General features: G+C 53.3%; 1 protein-coding gene and 1 pseudogene across 1 annotated transcript; one reads left to right on the top strand and one right to left on the bottom strand.

Moving 5' to 3' along the window:
- LOC140223216 (uncharacterized) overlaps positions 1–15,432 on the bottom strand; it is a 25,167-nt pseudogene extending 9,735 nt beyond the window's left edge.
- Positions 14,967–19,405, top strand: LOC117861609 (uncharacterized). The gene is made up of 6 exons (XM_034745183.2): positions 14,967–15,506; positions 17,476–17,612; positions 17,741–18,215; positions 18,320–18,524; positions 18,907–18,973; positions 19,076–19,405. Exons 2-6 carry the CDS (start codon positions 17,579–17,581, stop codon positions 19,108–19,110), a joined length of 816 nt encoding a protein of 271 aa, XP_034601074.1. The 5' UTR covers positions 14,967–15,506; positions 17,476–17,578; the 3' UTR covers positions 19,111–19,405.

The following is a 19,405-nucleotide window of genomic DNA, read 5'->3' as shown; positions in this document are numbered from 1 at the left end:
TGCGCCCGCAAACGGCCGCAAGGGATGAAGCGAAGGGGACGTCCGCCCGGGGCCTGGTTCCGCAAGGCTCCGGGGCCGCGCCTCAGGGGTCGGCGCGGGACGCCCCCCAGGGGTTGACACGGGACGCCACCCAGGGGTCGGCGCGGGGCGCCTCCCAGGAGCCAGCACGGGGCGCCTCCCTGGAGTCGGCGCGGAGCGCCCCCCGGGGGTCTTCAGAGCCCGCCCCCTCCGTTGCCCAGGAGCCGGCGCGGGGCGCCCTCCAGGAGTCCGCGCGGGGTGCTCCTCGGAGGTCCGCAGAGCCCGCCCCCGCCGTCGTGCCCGAGACTCGAGGGCAGCAAAGCGGCGACAAGCGGCCGCTGCCGGATGCCCCGGGGTCGGCGTCCGGCTCAGAGGCGAAGCGCGCGCGCCGTCCTTGCTCTTGAGGAACGTAAGTTGGCCTTCCTCGTGAGTCTTGTTCCTTTCCCCTTCTTACGTTCGTTTCCGCTGAAGTTTGTTTGTTGATTCGCAGCGCTGCCCCTCGTGGTCTCATCCTACAGCTGGAGCCCAAGAAGGCGTTGCGAATGTCGTCCTCCTCCGTGGGGCGGATCGCAGTCCCGCCCGCGTCGAGTGGCGGGGTCCCTGGTGAGGTCGCGGATCCTCCCGCGGAGGCGGCCCCTATGACGGCGGCCGGCGGAGCGACGGCGGCGTCGGTCGCGGGAGGGGGAGCGGACCCCATTCCGCCTTCCACTTCCCCGGTCGACCCTACGGCGCAGAGCATCGTTCCCAGGGTCCTCAGGCTGGGGAGGTGATTGACCTCGACGCCGACGAGGCGGAGGGGACGGCGGCGACGGGAGGCGGGACGGATGTCCCTGCAGCCGCGGTGGGGTCGGCGGCGGCGGCGACAGAGGAGGGAGCATCTGCCTCCGCGGCCGCGGCGGAGGAGGCAGCGGTGACGGAGACGGGGACCTTCACCCCGGAGGTCCCAGCGGAGGTGGCACCGGCGGCGGAGGCGGAGGAGCCTGCTCGAGGGACTCCGGCAGGAGCGGGGGAGCCTCCCTCGGCGGTTGCGGCGAAGGGCGAGGTGACCGCGGGGGTACTTGTCCCGCAACCCGCGTCGGAGGTGGCGGGACCGTCGAGTGAGTGCGCGGCAACCCCGACAGCGACGGGCGTGCAGGCGCCGAGGCCATCGGCGCCCTCGGCGGCTGCCGGGTCGACTCCCGCTTCGGCGTTGGCCACTCCCGTTCCCAGAGCGTGGAGGGGGTCTGTCTTGCGCTGGGCGTCCCGTGAGGACCCGCCGAGGCACCTCTTCAACCTGGATGATGCCGCGGAGTGGCACAAGTGGCAGGCAGTGCAGGGTGGCCTCGCCAACGCCCGCGCGGCTCTATCCTCGGCGATGGGGGCTTTGGACAACGTCGTCCTCCCTGGTAGCCAGGTACGTCGCCCCTCCTGTTGGCGATTGTCCCTTTCCCGTTGCCTTGCCTCTTATGGCGTATTGCTTTGCAGGCTCTCCAAGAGTGCAGTCGGGGGAAATCTGATTTCCTTCGGCTAGAGCGGGGGCTCTGGGAGCGCTTCAACATGGAGAGGGAGCGAACCAGGGAGCTATCCATGCAGGTTGCTGCCGCCCAGGGGGTCATCAACGACTTGCAAAGGCGTGAGGAAGCAGCGCGGGAGGAGGCGCGGTGGTCAGAAGCCAAACTCCAAGCCGTCGTCGACAAGGCCCGCCTTGACCGCGAGGAGTTCCAGGCTGCCGCCGAAAAGGCCCGCCACGACGCCGAGGAGCTCGCACGGCTGAAGGGGGAGCATGAAGCCCTCCAGAAGACCGTCGAGCGCATCTGGCGCGAGCGGCAAAAGGCTTGGCAGGACTGGGACGCAGAGAAGGTCTGGAAGGAGGAGGCTGAGAAGGCGGCGGCTGACCTTGGGGCGGAGGTCGGCCAGCTTCAAGCGCAAGCGCGGGAGCTTCAGGCCTCTGTGGCCCGGGAACGCCAGCTGAAGGCCCAACCCGAGGGTAAGACTCTGCTCATTCCTTTTGTCTTTGTGATGTTGCGGTGGTTTTTGATTTAGCGGGTCCTCCGGGTGGTTCTTGCAGACGAAACCGCCAAGCTGAGGGACCTGCTCGACACGGAGCGTGGCGAGCACGGCGCCCTGCGGGATTCAGTCCGCGTCGTCCGCGACGGCCTCGGCGTGATTCCGGAGGAGGGGTCGAGCTCTCTGCCGGCTCGTGTCCTCGGGATGCGCCGCCGGAGCCGCAAGATCGCCGTGGATGCGCTTCACACCGGCGTTCGGCGAGCCTTCGGGGTCTTCGGCTCCCATTATTCCGACATCAACTTTGCTGAGATGAGCGGAGGATACGCCGCCGGTTACTCTGAGGCCGAGCTGGACGAGATTGACGCGGCAGTGTTCACCCCGGCGGAGGCCCTTGCGAAGCTCCTGGAGGATGAGGCCGTCCCTCCCGAAGATTCCCAGTCGAGCTAACTGTACCGGGCTGGCGCCCAAATTGTAAATACATCAGTTTCGGACTTATTTTGTGATGGCCATAGAGGCCTTTTCTATAACTTTGCCGTGCGAAAGTTTCCGATCCCCTTTCTTGTCCTTTTGGACTTGAAAGTTTAGAGTGCGTTGTTTGGGCGTGTCAGTAAGCTTTGATGAGCGAAGGCACCGTAGCCGCTGGGGCGTAGGTTTTTTCGCAGTCCGATCAATCTTGCCTGAACACCGTTCGCGTATTCTCTCCTTTTTGTGCCCAAAAGTTTAGAAAAGGGAGGCTCAGTTCGAAAGAAAAAATGTTTTTTTAGATGGTGCCAAGTGGCTTGGGCCGGAGCCCCTGATAGCCCCCGAGGGGTATGCGGCCCTGGAGCGAAGCCAGGGTCGGATACCCCTGAGCTCGATGGGAAAAGCCTGAACAGAAACGGCTTGGAATTTCTTTTTTCCGCAAAAAGAAAACTTTGAAATTGCAGACAAATCTGTACAGAACTTGGGAATGAAAACTAGGGGTAAAAACAGCTTAGCTGTTCTATGTTCTAGGCGTTGCTGAAGATCTGCCCGTCGGGAGTCGCTAGCTTGTAGGTGCCTGGCCGTAGTACTTGCACAACGATGAAAGGACCTTCCTACGGGGGGGTTAGCTTGTGCCGACCCCTGTTGTCCTGAACGAGGCGGAGCACCAGGTCGCCGACGTTGAAGGCTCTGCCTTGTACCTTGCGGCTGTGGTAACGCCGTAGGGCCTGCTGATACTTAGCCGACTACAGCAAGGCTACGTCTCGTGCCTCGTCGAGTTGATCTTGTGCGTCTTCGAGTGATGCCTGGTTCCCTTGTTCATCGTACGCCTTGACCCTCGGCGATCCGTATTCTAGATCGGTGGTGTTGGGATACGAGGTAGGCTACACTAGTGCAAATCAAAATTTCTACCGCGTAAAACCAGGAAGAACTGCCGCATAAGGATCACGGGATTACCACTCGACGCACTACTGGTGCGGAAGATGTAGATTTGCGTCGATGCAGTGAAGACGATCAACGTAGTCGTACGTAGTCGATCAACGCCAACGTCCAGCAGCTCCTCAGCAGCTCGTCCACGTGCAGCAAGATCACCCTCGTGCCGCGGCTCGTCGTCGGCTCGTCGTGGCTCGTCGGCGGCTCGTCATGGCTCGTCCAAGTGCTGCAGGCGCAACACCTCCAAGGTATCCACACGTGCAGGGAGGAAGCGTCGCAAGCCGGACTGCTAGATCCGCGAGTTGCAACAGGCGAGGGCGTGGGAGGCGCGGCAGGTGTGTTTCGCCAAAAGGTGTAAACCCTAGGGCGCCCCCACCCCTCTATTTATAGAGGTTCCTAACGGGCCTCTGGGTCCGAGGCCCATTAGTACTTCTAAACCTAATCCAACTCGGATCAGATCCGAATTGGGCTTCCAGCCCCTTAAGTGTGTGACCCTATGGGTTCGGATACATATAGACATGGCCCGAGTACTCCTACTCGGCCCAATAGTCGGTAGCGGCCTCTAGAAAGACGTGCCAACTCCTATACGCACACGAAGATCATATCAGACGAACCATCACAACATAATATACATGCTATTCCCTTTGCCTCACGATATTTGGTCTAGCTTCAAGCCGACCGCTCTTTCTCGATCCTGTGATTTGGAATCCCTTTGTAGGTTAACTCTTAACCGTACGTAGCATGGCCATGCCTTTTCGGATCCGATCACTCGAGGGGCCCAGAGATATCACTCTCAATCAGAGAGGGGCAAATCCCATCTTGATTGACCATGTCTCATAGCATGCTTCTTGAGAAACCCGAAAACTACCTTTATAACTACCCTCTTACGGCGTAGCGTTTGATAGCCCCTAAGTAGGTCAATCCACATCTAGAATACATGCGACAATCTCATGTCTAAGGACAAAGCGTATATGTTGTTTAAAGAGAGAACTACTTCTCGTGTTGGGTCAGTCCCAGCACATGTCTCCACATGTGTCCACATTATTAGTTCAACATCTCCATGTCCATGACTTGTGAAACATAGTCATCAACTAATACATGTGCTAGTCTAATATTCATGTGTGTCCTCACATGAACTCCGACTAGGGACAACTTTAGAATAACCATACAAGTAAAGAGTTTCACATACAATTCACATAATTGCAAATCAATTCAAGTAGCCTTCAATGGATATTCAATGAACACAACATACAAATCATGGATACAAATGGAATATCATCATCTCTATGATTGCCTCTAGGGCATACCTCCAACAGTCTCCCACTTGCACTAGAGTCAATCTAGAAGGTACCTAATACCCATAGCTCTTACATGCGCATCATGCTTAGCCTGCGGGAGTGGTTTTGTCAACGGATCAGAAATGTTCAGATCCGTGTGTATTTTGCATATCTTGATCTCACCCCAGTTAACAAAGTCTCGAATGAGATGAAATCGCCGCATTACGTGTTTGTTCTTCTGGTGGTTCCTTGGCTCCTTTGCTTGCGCAATTGCCCCATTGTTATCACAGTAGAGATTCAATAGGCTGGACGCATTCGGAAACACACCAAGCTCAATGAGGAAATTCCTTATCCAAACACCTTCCTTCGTGGCTTCCGAAGCCGCGATGTACTCGGCTTCTGTCGTAGAATCGGCCACCGTCTCCTGCTTGGAACTCTTCCAACTAACAGCACCACCATTTAGCGTGAACACAAATCCTGATTGTGACTTTGAATCATCTCTGTCGGTTTGGAAACTAGCATCGGTGTAACCTGTTACAAAGAGCTCCTCCTCACCTCCATAGACGAGGAACATATCTTTAGTCCTTCTCAAGTACTTAAGAATGTTTTTCACCGCTGTCCAGTGACTCTCACCTGGATCAGATTGGTGTCTGCTTGTCATACTTAGCGCATATGAAACATCTGGACGAGTACTTATCATTGCATACATGATAGATCCAATAGCCGAGGCATATGGCACTCTACTCATGCGATCCCGCTCATCAGCAGTCGAAGGACACTGAGTCTTGCTGAGATGTATGCCATGTGACATAGGCAAGAACCCTTTCTTTGCCTCTTCCATGCTGAACCGCTTCAACACTTTGTCAATGTAAGTATCTTGGCTTAAACCTATAAGCCTTCTCGATCTATCTCTATAGATCTTAATGCCCAGAATATATGCCGCTTCCCCTAAGTCCTTCATCGAAAAACTATTTTTCAGTGAAGTCTTTACGGACTCAAGCATTGGAATGTTATTTCCAATCAGTAATATGTCATCCACATATAAGATTAGAAATACTACAGAGCTCCCACTATCCTTCTTGTAAACACAAGACTCTTCTTCGTTCTTGGTGAAGTCAAACCCTTTGACCACTTCATCAAAACGAATGTTCCAACTCCTAGATGCTTGCTTCAATCCATAAATGGATCTCTGAAGCTTGCATACCTTTCCAGCATTTTTCGGATCGACAAAACCCTCGGGCTGTATCATATACACGTCCTCAGCTAGGTTTCCATTCAGGAAAGCTGTCTTGACATCCATCTGCCATATCTCATAATCGAAATATGCAGCTATAGCTAGAATAATCCGAATGGACTTAAGCATCACTACGGGCGAGAAGGTCTCGTCGTAGTCAACTCCTTGAACTTGTCGAAAACCTTTTGCGACAAGTCGTGCTTTATAGATGTGAACATTTCCATCCATGTCCTTTTTCTTCTTATAGATCCACTTGCACTCTATGGCTTTAACACCATGAGGCGGGTCAACCAAGTTCCAAACTTGATTGTCTCCCATGGACTCTATTTCGGATTGCATGGCACTCTGCCATTTTTCGGAGTTTGGGTCCATCATTGCTTCTTCATATGTCGCAGGCTCATCATTGTCCAACAATAATATTTCCCGCATTTCGCGGAGCCTTGCCGACCTTCATGGTTGTGGCGGTGCTTCTCTTGCCATGGGTATCTCAACTTGTTCTGCTACGTTAGCACCACTCATTGATTCTTGCCCGATCGGCTCATCTTGAACTTCTTCAAGATGCACTATCTTTCCACTCTTTTCTCCTTTGAGAAACTCTTTCTCTAGGAAAACCCTGTTCTGAGCGACAAACACTTTGCCTTCTGATCGGTTGTAGAAATAATATCCCAAAGTTTCCTTTGGATATCCCACGAAAATGCACTTATCCAACTTGGGTGTGATCTTGTCTGACTGAAGTCGTTTGACAAACACTTCACCTCCCCAAATCTTTAGAAAAGACAAACTAGGAACCTTTCCAGTCCATATCTCATATGGTGTCTTGCAAATCAATTCAAGTAGCCTTTAATGGATATTCAATGAACACAACATACAAATCATGGATACAAATGGAATATCATCATCTCTATGATTGCCTCTAGGGCATACCTCCAACAGGTGGGCAGGATGGCCTCGGACCCGTAAATCATGAAGAACAGGGTGAAGCCAGTCACTCGGCATGGAGTCGTCCTCAGGCTCCAAAGGACTGCGGGAAGCTCGGCGACCCACTGTCCGCCAAACTTTTTGAGGCGGTCGAAGATTCGTGGCTTGAGCCCCTGGAGTATCATGCCATTGGCTCGCTCGACCTGTCCGTTCGTGCGGGGGTGTGCCACGGCCGACTAGTCTACTCGGATGTGGTGGTCGTCGCAGAACTGGAGGAATTTCTTCCCGGTGAACTGCGTGCCGTTGTCGGTGATGATGGAATTGGGGATTCCGAAACGGTGGATAATGTCAGTGAAGAACTGTACCACCTGTTCGGACTTGATCTGCGCCACCAGTCTTGCTTCGATCCACTTAGAGAACTTGTCGACGGCGACAAGTAGGTGGGTGAAGCCCCCGGGCGCTTTCTTGAAGGGCAGGACGAGATCCAGCCCCCAGACCACGAACGGCCACGTGATGGGGATGGTCTGGAGGGCCTGCGCGGGCAGGTGAGTTTGGCGCGCAAAGAACTGGCATCCCTCACAGGTACGGACTACTTGGGTAGCGTCGACGACCGCCCTCGGCCAGTAGAAGCCTTGCCAGAAGGCGTTGCCGACGAGGGTCCTTGGCGCAGCATGGTGGCCGCAGGCTTCAGCGTGGATGTGCTGGATCAGTGCCTTTCCCTGCTCAACCGGGATGCAGCGCTGGAGGATGCCGATGTGGCTTCTCTTGTAGAGCTCCTGATCGATGATGGCGAAGGATTTGGCGCGGCGTGCAATCCTACGAGCTTCCGTCTTGTTCGCCGGGAGCGCGTCACGAACGAAGTAATCGAGGTACGGGGCTCTCCAATCGACTGGGGGGGTCGGGCCCCGCCGCGGGGTCTGCCGCGATTTCCATGACCATGGGGCCGGAGGGATCGGCTTCCGGGGCCGAATCGGGGGAAGCGGCGCTGACCCCGTCGGTGCAGGCGTCAAGGCCTGGGACGGGTGGCGCACTGGCGACCTCCCCTAGGTCGGGGTCCGACCCCGAGGCCGGGGGTGCTTCGCCGACCCCTGCCGGCTCTGGGAGACGGATTGAAGGCTTGAATTGATCGCTGACGAAAGCGCCATCGGGGGCGGGCATTCGGCCGGATGCAGCCTTCGCCAGCTCGTCGGCGGCTTCGTTGAAGTGCCTTGCGACGTGGTTGAGCTCTAGCCCGTCGAACTTGTCTTCAAGCTTATGAACCTCGTTGCAGTAGGCTGCCATCTTGGGGTCGTGGCAGCTCGACTCCTTCATGACTTGTTCGACGACTAGCTAGGAGTCCCCCCGGATGTCTAGCCGGCGGATGCCCAGCTCGATAGCGATACGCAGCCCGTTGAGGAGGGTCTCGTACTCGGCGACATTGTTGGATGCAGGAAAGTGGAGGCGGATCATGTACCTGATGCGCACACCAAGAGGAGAGACGAAGACGAGACCCGCTCCGGCACGGGCCCTCATCAACGATCCATCGAAGTACATTGTCCAGTACTCCTGCTTCTCCGGCGCTGATGGCGTCTGGATCTCCGTCCACTCTGCTACGAAATCGGCGAGTACCTGGGACTTGATGGCGGTGCAGGGGGCATAGGTGATGCCCTGGTCCATGAGCTCGAGTGCCCACTTCGCGATCCATCCCGTGGCATCCTGGTTTCGGATTACCTCGCCTAGTGGGAACGACAAAACAACCGTCACCGGGTGGGAGGTGAAGTAGTGGTGCAGCTTCCTCTTCGTGATGAGGATGGCGTAGATGAGCTTCTGGATCTACGGGTAGCGCGCCTTGGACTCGAACAGGACCTCGCTGATGAAATACACCGGGCGTTGCACCTTGAGAGCGTGTCCCTCCTCTTCTTGTTCCACCACCAGGGCTGCGCTGGCCACCTGGGTGGTCGCTGCGATGTAGAGCAGGAGGGGCTTGCCATCGGTCGGCAGGACCAGGATTGGGGCCTTCGTCAGGAGGCTTTTGAGCCGGTCAAGTGCCTCCTGGGCCTCGCCGGTCCACTCAAAATGGTCGGTCTTTTTCAAGAATCGATAGAGGGAAAGCCCCCGTTCGCCAAGGCGCGAGATGAAGCGGCTTAGGGCCGCCAGGCACCCCATGACGCGCTGGACTCCCTTAATGTCTCGGATTGGCCCCATGTCAGTGATGGCCGCTATTTTCTTCGGATTAGCTTCGATGCCGCGCACGGAGATGATGAAGCCTAACAGCATGCCCCTGGGAACTCCGAAAACACATTTTTCGGGATTGAGCTTAATACGCTTATCCCTCAGCCTTTCGAAGGCTAGTCCAAGGTCGGGGACGAGCTGATCACCCCTCTTGAATTTGACTACGATGTCATCAACGTAAGCCTCAACGGTCCGCCCGATGAGGTCCCCGAAGCACTTCAGCATGCATCGCTGGAAAGTAGCCTCCGCGTTTTTGAGGCCGAATGGCATCTTAACGTAGCAGTAGGGGCCAAAGGGGGTGATGAAAGAGGTAGCGAGCTGGCCGGACTCTTTCATCGTGATCTGATGGTAGCCGGAATACGCGTCGAGGAAGCTAAGGGTTTCGCACCCGGCGGTTGAGTCGACTATTTGATCTATGCGTGGCAAAGGAAACGGATCCTTTGGACACGCCTTGTTTAGACCGGTATAATCAACACACATCCTCCATTTCCTGTTCTTTTTCCGTACAACAACAGGATTAGCTAGCCACTCAGGATGGTACACTTCCTTGATGAATCCGGCTATCAAAAGCTTCTGGAGCTCCTCGCCGATGGCCTTGCGCCTCTCCTCGTCGAAGCGGTGCAGTCCTTGATTCACTGGCTTGGAGCCGGCCTTGATGTTCAAGGAGTGCTCGGCGACTTCTCTCGGAATGCCGGGCATGTCCAAGGGCTTCCACGCGAAGACGTCACTGTTCGCGTGGAGGAAGTCGACGAGCGCGTTTTCCTATTTGAGGGATAGGGTAGCGCTGATCCGCACGGCCCCACCGTTGGAGCTGCTAGGATCGAGGAGGACCTCCTTGATGCCTTCGGTGGGCTCAAAGGAGGTGGCCGACTGCTTGGAGTCGGGCCGGCCCTCGGTGCCTTCCGCGAGCTGAACCGCCAGATCGCTCGTGACGGTTATGGCCGCGGCGTACTCGCAGCATTCCACGTCGCACTCATACGCCTTCTAGAAAGACGTCCCGACGGTGATGACCTCGTTGGTCCCCGGCAGCTTGAGCTTGAGGTACGTGTAGTTGGGGATGGCCATGAACTTCGCGTAGCATGGCCGCCCCAGGATGGCGTGGTAGGTTCCGCGGAACCCCACCACCTCGAAGGTGAGGACCTCCTTCCTTTAGTTGGAGGGGGTCCCAAAAGTGACGGGCAAGTCGATTTGCCCGAGAGGCATTGCCTATTTCCCCGACACGACGCCGTGGAATGGCGCCTTGCTGGGATGGAGGCGGGAACGGTCGATCCCCATAGCGTCGAGGGTCTCGGCGTAGAGGATGTTGAGGCCGCTGCCTCCATCCATGAGCACCTTGGTGAGGCGCGTCGTGCTGACGATGGGGTCGACGACGAGGGGGTAGCGTCCTGGATGCCGGACGCGTCCTGGGTGGTTAGACCGATCGAAGGTGATGGCCGGTCCCGACCAGTCGAGGAAGGCCGGTGTTGCCGGCTCGGCCGCGTAGACCTCTCATCGCTCCAACTTCTGGTGGCGTTTGGAGTCATACGCCGCCGGGCCGCCGAAGATCATGAAGCAGCCGTCCACCTTGGGAAAGCCATCTTCCTTCTCTTCGTCACCTTTTTTCTCCTCATCGGGCTTCCGCTTCTGGTCGCCCTTCACCGGATTGCCTACAAAGTACCTCTTCATGAGGTTGAAGTCTTTGTAGGCGTGCTTCGCCGGGAACTCGTGGTTCGGGCACGGTCCCTCAAGCAGCTTGTTGAAGAAGCCAGGAGTGCCCTCTGGGGGCGACTGCCCTCGTTTGCGCTCGACAGCGGCCACGAGGGGAGCCTCGCACTGCTATTTGCCCTTCTTCTTTTGCTGGCGGCTGGAGGTGCCTTCGTCAACATCCTCCTCCCACTTTGCCTTGCCTTTCGAGCGGTCAAAGATCGCTCCCACAGCCTCTTCGCCCGAGGCGTAGCTGGTGGCAATGTTGAGGAGCTCCTCCGTGGTTCACGGGCCTCGGCGCCCTAGCTCGTGGACGAGGGGCCGGCAGGAGGTTCCTGCTAGGAAAGCCCCTATGACGTCGGCATCCGCGACGTTGGAGAGCTCAGTGCGCTTCCTGGAGAAGCGCCAGATGTAATCCCGGAGGGACTCGTCCGCTCCCTGGCGACAGCTCCGGAGATCCCAGGAGTTGCCGGGGCGCGTGTACGTGCCTTGGAAGTTTCCTATGAAAACCTCCTTCAGGTCGTTCCAGTAGCGGATCCGTCCCGAAGGGATATGTTCCAGCCAAGCTCGCGTTGAGTCGGCCAGGAAGAGTGGTAGGTTGCAGATGATGAACAGGTCATCGTCCGCCTCGCCGGCTTAACATGCAAGCCGGTAGTCACTTAGCCAAACCCCAGGGTTCGTCTCCCCTGAGTATTTGGCTACATTTGTCGGTTGCCTGAAGCGCGGCGGAAAAGGCGCGTTCAGGATGCGCGCAGAGAAGGCCCGGGGCCAAGCCGGGCCGGGGCTCGGGCTGTGGTCTTCCCACTGTCGTAGCGCCCGCCGCGGTGAACGTGGTAGCCACGATCTACCCCGTCCTCCCTATCCGCACGGGAGCGCCTCCGCGCGTTCAGGGTGTCGCGGGCTTCGCGGACGGGGCCAACACGCTGATGAACGGGTCGGGCCCCGCCTCCCGCAGGTGGTGGTGTCCGACGGGCGGACGTGGCCTGGTTTGCCCTAGGAGGGGGCTCGTGGACAAACTCCCCCCATCTCTCCGGGGGCGCCTCGGGCGTCACCCTACTGGCGTTCTGCCCGCGTCGCCGGGACGCAGAACTTTCCGCTTGCTGGACGGCGGTGCATTCGAGCAAGTCGCGCATCTTTTGGCGTGCCCGTCGCTCCTCGGGCGTCGCCGGCTCGGGGAGTTGCCGGAGCAAGGCCGCCGCAGCTGCGACGTTTTGGCTGGCGCGGGCGAAGAGCTGTGGACGCTCTTCGTCCGCGCAAATGCGCTGCTGGACGTCGCACGCCCGCTGTCGTGCTCCGCCCTCGTGGCGGGGACGCTCGACCTCTTGGCGGGAGGCTGCGCGCGCCTCTGGCTGCTGAGAGCACTCTGGGGCCCTTGGTAAGGCTCCGGTTGTAGCCGCGGCGCGCGCGGGGGGGGGGGTCCTTTGTCTCCCCTCGGCGCCGTTGTCGTTGGACCCTTCGGAGTGCACGTCAGTCATGAAGCACTCACGCGAGGGGTGGGGGCTCCCGTTGCTGGAGCTGACGTCAGAGATCGTCCTCACCACGCCTGCGAGCTCGTTGCTCGCGGGCGACACGGTCATGGACCGCGTCAGGAGGCGACCATAAGTCTCCGCGGCGTTGCGTAGCCCGAAGAGCCGACCACCTGGGAAGGACCCTCTGGCGCGCGCCCAGCCGCTCGCCGCTATCCCGGTGGCAGGGCCAAGGATGGCGGGACGAGCGGGCAAGACAAGGATGGGGATCAGCTCGATCCCTTCCACGGTGGCGAGGAAGTCCAGACTCCCGAAACGGATCAGGGAGCCCGGAGCAAAGCTGATATCGTGATTGGCCATTTGAAGCCGGAAATGTACGCGCAAAGGTCCCCTACCTGGCGCGCCAACTGTCGTTGTCAAGATTTGCGGATCAAGACTTAGACTAGTAAATTTCTTTTATGCGCGTAAGGCTTCGGATGGTGGCGTGGGAGACACGGGGTTAGACTGGTTCGGGCAAGGGAAGCCCTACGTCCACTATCGAGGCTGCTCGTGTTGCCCACGCGGGGTTCTGTAGTAGGGGTTACAGATGAACGAGAGAGGGATCTGATCCCAGGTCTCTTGAAGGTGCTTGTGCTCTAAGGGAATGCGAGAGTGTGCTGTTGGTTTGCGGGAAAAGCCTCTGCCCCCTATCTCTGGCCCCCGATGCCCCTTTTATATCGTAAGGGGACTGCCGGGGTTACAGGTGAGACCGGGTGGTGAGAGCCGTAAAGAGTTTAAACGTAGGAGGGTAAAAATATACCACGAAGGGAGGAACCAAGTTCCTAGGTTCCCGGCGTCCTCGCCGGCCTTCGGCGTCTGCCGGCGCGTATGCTGGAGGAGGAGGGTGGCCGCGTGCCAACTGTCGTCGCGCTCCGCAGATCGCCTCCTCGGTGGCTGTAGCCGCGGGGTCATGATGAGGGAGTTTCGTCGTGACTCCGGTGTCCGTTAGGAGGGACGGCGGATGCCGCCGTCCTGCTGATGCCTCGCGGAGGGCGGGCATCACATCCCTGCTGCCGGGCGCGCGGGACCCGAGAACGGGCGGGTCTTCCCTCTGCTCCGGCGGCGCAGGCCATGAGTGCCTTGCGGCGAATGGAAGGAGGCTGCAGGTACTGTAGCTCTGTACAGTGCGGCCGTGCATGGGTACTTGCAGTAGGTTGCGTGAAGAGCACGATCATCCTTCTCTCTGACATGCCTGCGGCGCATTTATGGCGAGGTTGATAGGAGGGCCCACGAGATCGGCGCCCGAGGCGGATACTTGTCGGGTGGGCTTGGGTCAGCCCGACCCCGGAACTCGGGGTCGGGCGAGGCGGACTGCAGTCCACAAGGGGTCGGGAGCGTCTGACCCCGGGTCTTCGGTCGGGCGAGGTGGAGCGTGGCCTTCAAGGGGTCGGGAGCGTCCGACCCCGGGTCTCCTGGTCGGGTGAGGCGGAGCGTGGCCTCTCCCTGCCATGTCGGGCCGACGGCAATTTCGCTACCTTAGATGGGCCTGGGCCTTCATGACCGTTGCTTTAAGCGTCATTAGGAGGCCGTTAATATTTCCCCCCCAACAAACGCGCCGCCGCCGCCTAGCGCCCACCGCCCCGCTGCGGCGTGGCAGGGTCTCGCTAGAGTTCCGCGGACGTGGAGCTCCGGTGAGACCCTACCGCGCTCGTGGAGACCTCCTCCCCCCCTCCCCCTCCCGCTGCCACCATGATCATGGGCGCCCCGCCCCAGCCTGGTTGCCTCCACCGCCGCCAGAACCCTAAAGCCACCCTCCGGCTGTCCCCATCGCCTGACCGGCCTACTTCCCTCGAGCCCCTTCTAAACCCGCTAGAGTTGGAGCAGAAAGGGCACTCAACCCCAAACCCTAACCAAGCTAATCACAGGGCGCAAGAAATCAAGTGCTGGATTGCTCCAAAACACTTGGTTGTGCTATACCATTTCTCAAAAAAAATATTTTTTTCTTAAATTTCTTTGTTTTATATTTTCATTACTTTCTTCATGTTTTGAAATATTTCACTTTGCTCTATTTTATTTTTTACTTCTTTTTTTGTTTTTTCTCGAAATATTTGTTTTCGTGATGCTTTTTTTTTTTCATAAACTAGGAACATTTTACATATGGACATGGGCCATCTTCCCTATGATGCTTGAATATAGTTTGTTTCCTAAACAAACAATTTTGTGGTGAAGCTGAACATTTCTCTTTTGTCCTAGATTTTTTTAATAACATGGAAGATAATTCTCCCTACTATAAGCATTGAGTTTGTTCGATGTCCTTCTCGACCTAGAACATTTTTATACCAAACGCATTTGTTTTCCAAACTTGGAACATTTTTCTCCTGAAGATGGATGGAACAATGTTCTCGCAAAATCTAGAACTATTTATTTCTAAACATTTTTTTCGTTCTTCATATAAAATAAATTTCCACACCTGATGACTTGGGCGAGTCGTGGGCAGGGGTCAAGGCGGTGCACATGGTGGCTGGTGGGGTTCCGCTACTCCTACTTGCTTCAACGCGCTGCTGCTACTTGCTCGTGATTCTCTCCTTTCTGGTCTTCTTTTATTTGAAAAACTTTTCTTCTGGTCTCTTCTCACTCCCCACCCACCCATGCCCATGCTGGACTGCCATTGATTTCACCGGCATTTTCCTCAATCGCTCTCGTCCGCCCCTGCACTGCACCTCGCCGGCCGAGCCGCCGCCGAGCTTCACCGCGATATCCAACGCCATTCGTCGCGTCGTCACCACGAGCTATGTGACGCCCTGCTCAGTCCTGTTCTGCTCCCCGCGGCGGGCTCGCCCACTCCGATCCATAGCATGGACATCAGTGCCTTGGTGGCGCACGCCCTGCTGCACCAGGCGGAGTAGCCGGGATGTGTGAGAGAGAGAGCAGCAGCAGCAGCAAGCAAGCAAGCACGCCCGCCCTGCTGCACCACGCATACACGTCTCGTCAGACTGGAGTAAAAAGGCGCCATTACGTTCTTGCCCTGACCCGGCCGCTGGCTTGGCGGGCTTCGCCTACCACCTTACCCGTTTCGGCAAGGAGCACAGGAGTGGATTGAAACCTACCACTCCTCTCTCGCGGCTGCTCAAACTTTTTAACCCAGCATCCCGCGCTCCTTCTTCCTTCTCGTCTCAACTTCTCTACCTTCTATCAGCTCCATCTGTTGTCTGTCTTCTCTAACGCCGTGGTCGCCCTCTTCATCTTCTGCAAGCTCCCCGACCATCTGCGCGGCCCGGCCCTGAGGGCGGGCGAGCGGGGCGGCGGCCGGCCAGGCCCCCGGAAAGCAAAGGCCCCCAGGTACGTATTATGTACGTATACACAGACAGGAGTAGCAAATAGCGCGAGAAGGAAGAGCCACGACGCACGACGCCACGCGCTGTCATGCATGCTGAGGAATAAAAAAAATGAGTAGAGAATCAATTAATAGCTCTTTTCTTATAGTATGTAAATGACTAGAGAATCCGTTGATAGCTTTTCTTAGATCGAGGAATATAATATAAAAGCACTTCAGAAAATCTAGATGATTTGATGATAGTTAGCTGCGCAGGCTCAGTACCTCCCTCTCGGGGTCGTCAGAGTTCGAATCCTAGAGGACTCACTCCAGGAGTCATGGTCGCCCATGACTTGAAGTCCCAGACATGCATGCATTCATTCAGAGCCACCACCTGCATGCAAATATATCACTTCTAGTCAGTCATCAAAAATGGAGTACAAGGGTCAGGAGGAACATATGATACATCTGCTGGAGTTCCAAGTCACGCCAAGTTTTACATTATCACAAAATAATCTGACATGTTTGACCAAGAGAAACTTGATAGGCAAAAAGGTATCTGTTGCGAAAGTCCTTTAACATAGAAGAAAAAAAATAGAGTGAATGGGTATTCTAACATTAGTCTGTTAAGAGTAGGCATCAAAGATAATGATCAAGGATAGGTATTGATCAAACATGTAATGGTAAGTAAAATAGTGATTAGAATTATATTTTACTTTTCAAGGCAAACTGGCAAACATCACTTCAAGTCATCACAGTAAATTAAGTAAAGAGTAGCATAGACTTATGCTTTATTCTAACTTATTCAACGTCAGATTTATACCTTTATTTAACCTGCCAAGCAAAGAGAGCTTTTCACGTTCCGACTGCTATCTCCTAAACATGGAAAGTAGTAGGCAAGAAAACTAACGAGGGAGCTAAACCAGCTTCTTAGCTATTAGCTATCCCAATTATCCCAAATTATAAGTTATTCTAAAAATCTTGGAGAGTCAAAACATCTCAAGTTTGACCAAATTTATATGATAAGATAATAACATCTATTATGTTAACTAAGTATCATTAGATTCCTCATCAATTCTATTTTCATAATATACCTATTTGATGTCATAAATCTTCATAATTCTCTATATAATTTTGGTCAAACTTTAGATGTTTTGACTCTCCAAGATTCATGGAATGATTTATAATTTGGAATGGAGGGAGTAGTATATATACAAGTAGCGCGCACTTGTTTTTCTATAAACCCGAGGCACTGAATATAGGTAAAAGGGAAACCGAATGAACGCTGAATACATTAGGCGGCATTGTAAATTAAATCAGCCATGTCATATCAAATGTTATATATATTATTAGTATTGAGTGGCAAGGTACCTTGGTTCGGCAACCTGTGCAGGACATAGAACAACTGTAGGTGTCCTGCTCCTGCCTACTTGTAAGCAATTGTTTCTGTTCGGCTGATGGTTTCTACGGCTGATAAGCGGGTTTATACTGTTTTGTTGTAAGAGAAAAATATTGTACCATAGCTAATAAGTCGGGCTGATAAATTCAAACGAACAGGGCTAGAAGGGAGTTATCTAACTGCTGTATATATACACTTGAGCCTTGGACATTTTTTTTTGCAAGTTCTATAATTAGCATGATTGTGCATCCATTTTCGCATTCTATATATAGGGTGTCATTTAGTTTTTTTTCCTGTATAAATAGTTATGCATGCATATTTTTTTGCACTAATTTGGCAGTTAACTAGTACGAAAGAAAAACATGTTAATTTCATATATAGCTAACGCAGTAGGTTTGAAGCATACATCCATACCAGTATTATTATCTGAAAAGACTTTTAGAATGTATATAGACATCAATTTATGAATGCTAAATTATGAAATCCAGAACTCATAATTGAGTCGCAACAAAGTTAAAAGAAGTTAGCTTAATCAATGTCTAATAGTCAGTCAAATAGTACAGAAATGTTTATTGGATTTTTATTGGCAATCATAGGAATTTGCTTGGCGAATAACCAAAAACAAATCTCATGCCAATTGCATCAAGAAGAGAAGGGAGGCGCTGAAACTTGGAAAGTGGCCACGCGGAAGCTGCTTCCATGGCAGCAACAGCTGCCGCCAGTGGTGATCTTGGTATGTCCTGTTCAAATACCCAGCCCAACTGAGCAATTATTCTCCTAGACGCTGGGTAGCTTATTAACACTGATGCCACATTTCCTAAAAGAAAACATTGACGTGATATTTTGTTCGCTCATATGTAGGTCATTTCTTCCTCAGTAATGGCATATCAGTAGAGGAACACAATGAACTGGTGAAATCAGTAGAACCGCTTCGTGGAAGTGTGGTGAGGATCATTTTAGCCAATAAGAAAAATGTAGTTGTTCAAACCGGCACTGCTTCTCTTGTGTACAGGGGTGATGAGCGGAGTTTGTTTCTCACCTGTGCCCATAATTTTGGAGAAAAACTACGTGGAGAGGTGATTAGGCTACCTAATGGAGATACAGTTGAAGATTACCCAATTGAGCATATCGTTTACCGACATAAGGGTCGTGATCTTTTACTGTTTTCGGTTAAAGACCTGCCTCAATGCCAATGTTTGGAGTTCTCTACTGATGAAGTAAAGGAAAACGACAAGGTTGTACTACTTGGGTTTTCCGGTCCACCTCTATGGGTCAACAATAAAGAGCTTGTGCCAGCACCGGTCGTGGCACTTTCAATTCTTACTGGTGTAGTTTGGTAAGTATACATGCATATCAAAGGATCATTTAGGTGTCTTTTTCTAGTTTTGTCACATGTGTTCTTTTTAATGAAAATCACCATTGTTTCTTTCTCATACACAGTACTGATCCATATAAAACTGAAGGCGATCAGCATCATGAGAAGATCATCTATAGTTGTCAGGCCATACAAGGTCATTCAGGATCTCCCCTCTTTAAAAATGGTAAACTTGTTGCAGTTCATATAGCCGCTGATAAAAATTGGAGAGATGGTGTATCAACCAACACAGTCTTGCATTCTCTAAGAGAACACCTTGAACTGGGAACTGTAAGTTGACATTTCAACTTTCGTGATTGTGAATGTGAATCTTATGCAACTAATTTCTATCGTGCTTTATTCCAAATTTTTGGCATTACATAAATATGTGTGATCCCCTTGTGAGTTGTAAGCAAATATGTGCATCGTAAGAGTAGTGCTGCTTATTAGTATATTCTATCTTTGATTGCAAATAGTTATATTCTTAAATGATGAGTTTTTTTGTCATTTGCACATATTATAGATACAATGCCATATACATCTATTTGCCTTCTGTTACAATTTCTTAGTATATATCAAAAGTGTTATCTTTAAGATGTTTATAGGTTTACAGTTTTATTTTTTTCAAATATATCGTATGCAAGGTTAACCTTTCTATGTTCCAACTTTTTAGGATAACGAGGATACAATTGATAAGTTGCTTGAAAGGCTCTATAATAAAAGTGGCCATGTGCCTTATGGTATGTTGAATTGTCGTGTAAACGCTGGTCCTTCAATCTTTATTGATTAATAACACATCCATCATCTATCTCTCATTATTATCCAATGCAATATTTCCACAGCTGAGCTTCAAACCTGTCAAGAAGAAGAAGAGTAAAGGGAAGGCAAGAAGAGGCTAATGAAGAACTTGGCTAACTAAAGAATGTTCAGTCCTCGTTCCGTCGTCATAGGGATGAATGATCGAGGTAGCCAGAAGATGATTAAGACTTGTAGAACTGTTTGTTTGTATTTTTTTGTGTGGATTATTACATTGGGCTATGGGTAGTATTTGTGTGGATTAAAATGCTGACTCTTGATTGGCATGATAACAAACTAAAACCCAAGCTTTTAATCATGGCACATGTGAGCTCAACAATTTGAGAAAATTGAATAACCAATTTGAGCTGCAGACC

The sequence above is a fragment of the Setaria viridis genome, chromosome 6, assembly GCF_005286985.2.
Source record: "Setaria viridis chromosome 6, Setaria_viridis_v4.0, whole genome shotgun sequence".
NCBI lineage: Eukaryota > Viridiplantae > Streptophyta > Magnoliopsida > Poales > Poaceae > Setaria > Setaria viridis.
Note: the sequence above shows the minus strand (reverse complement) of the source record. Positions and strands in the feature narration are given on the sequence as shown.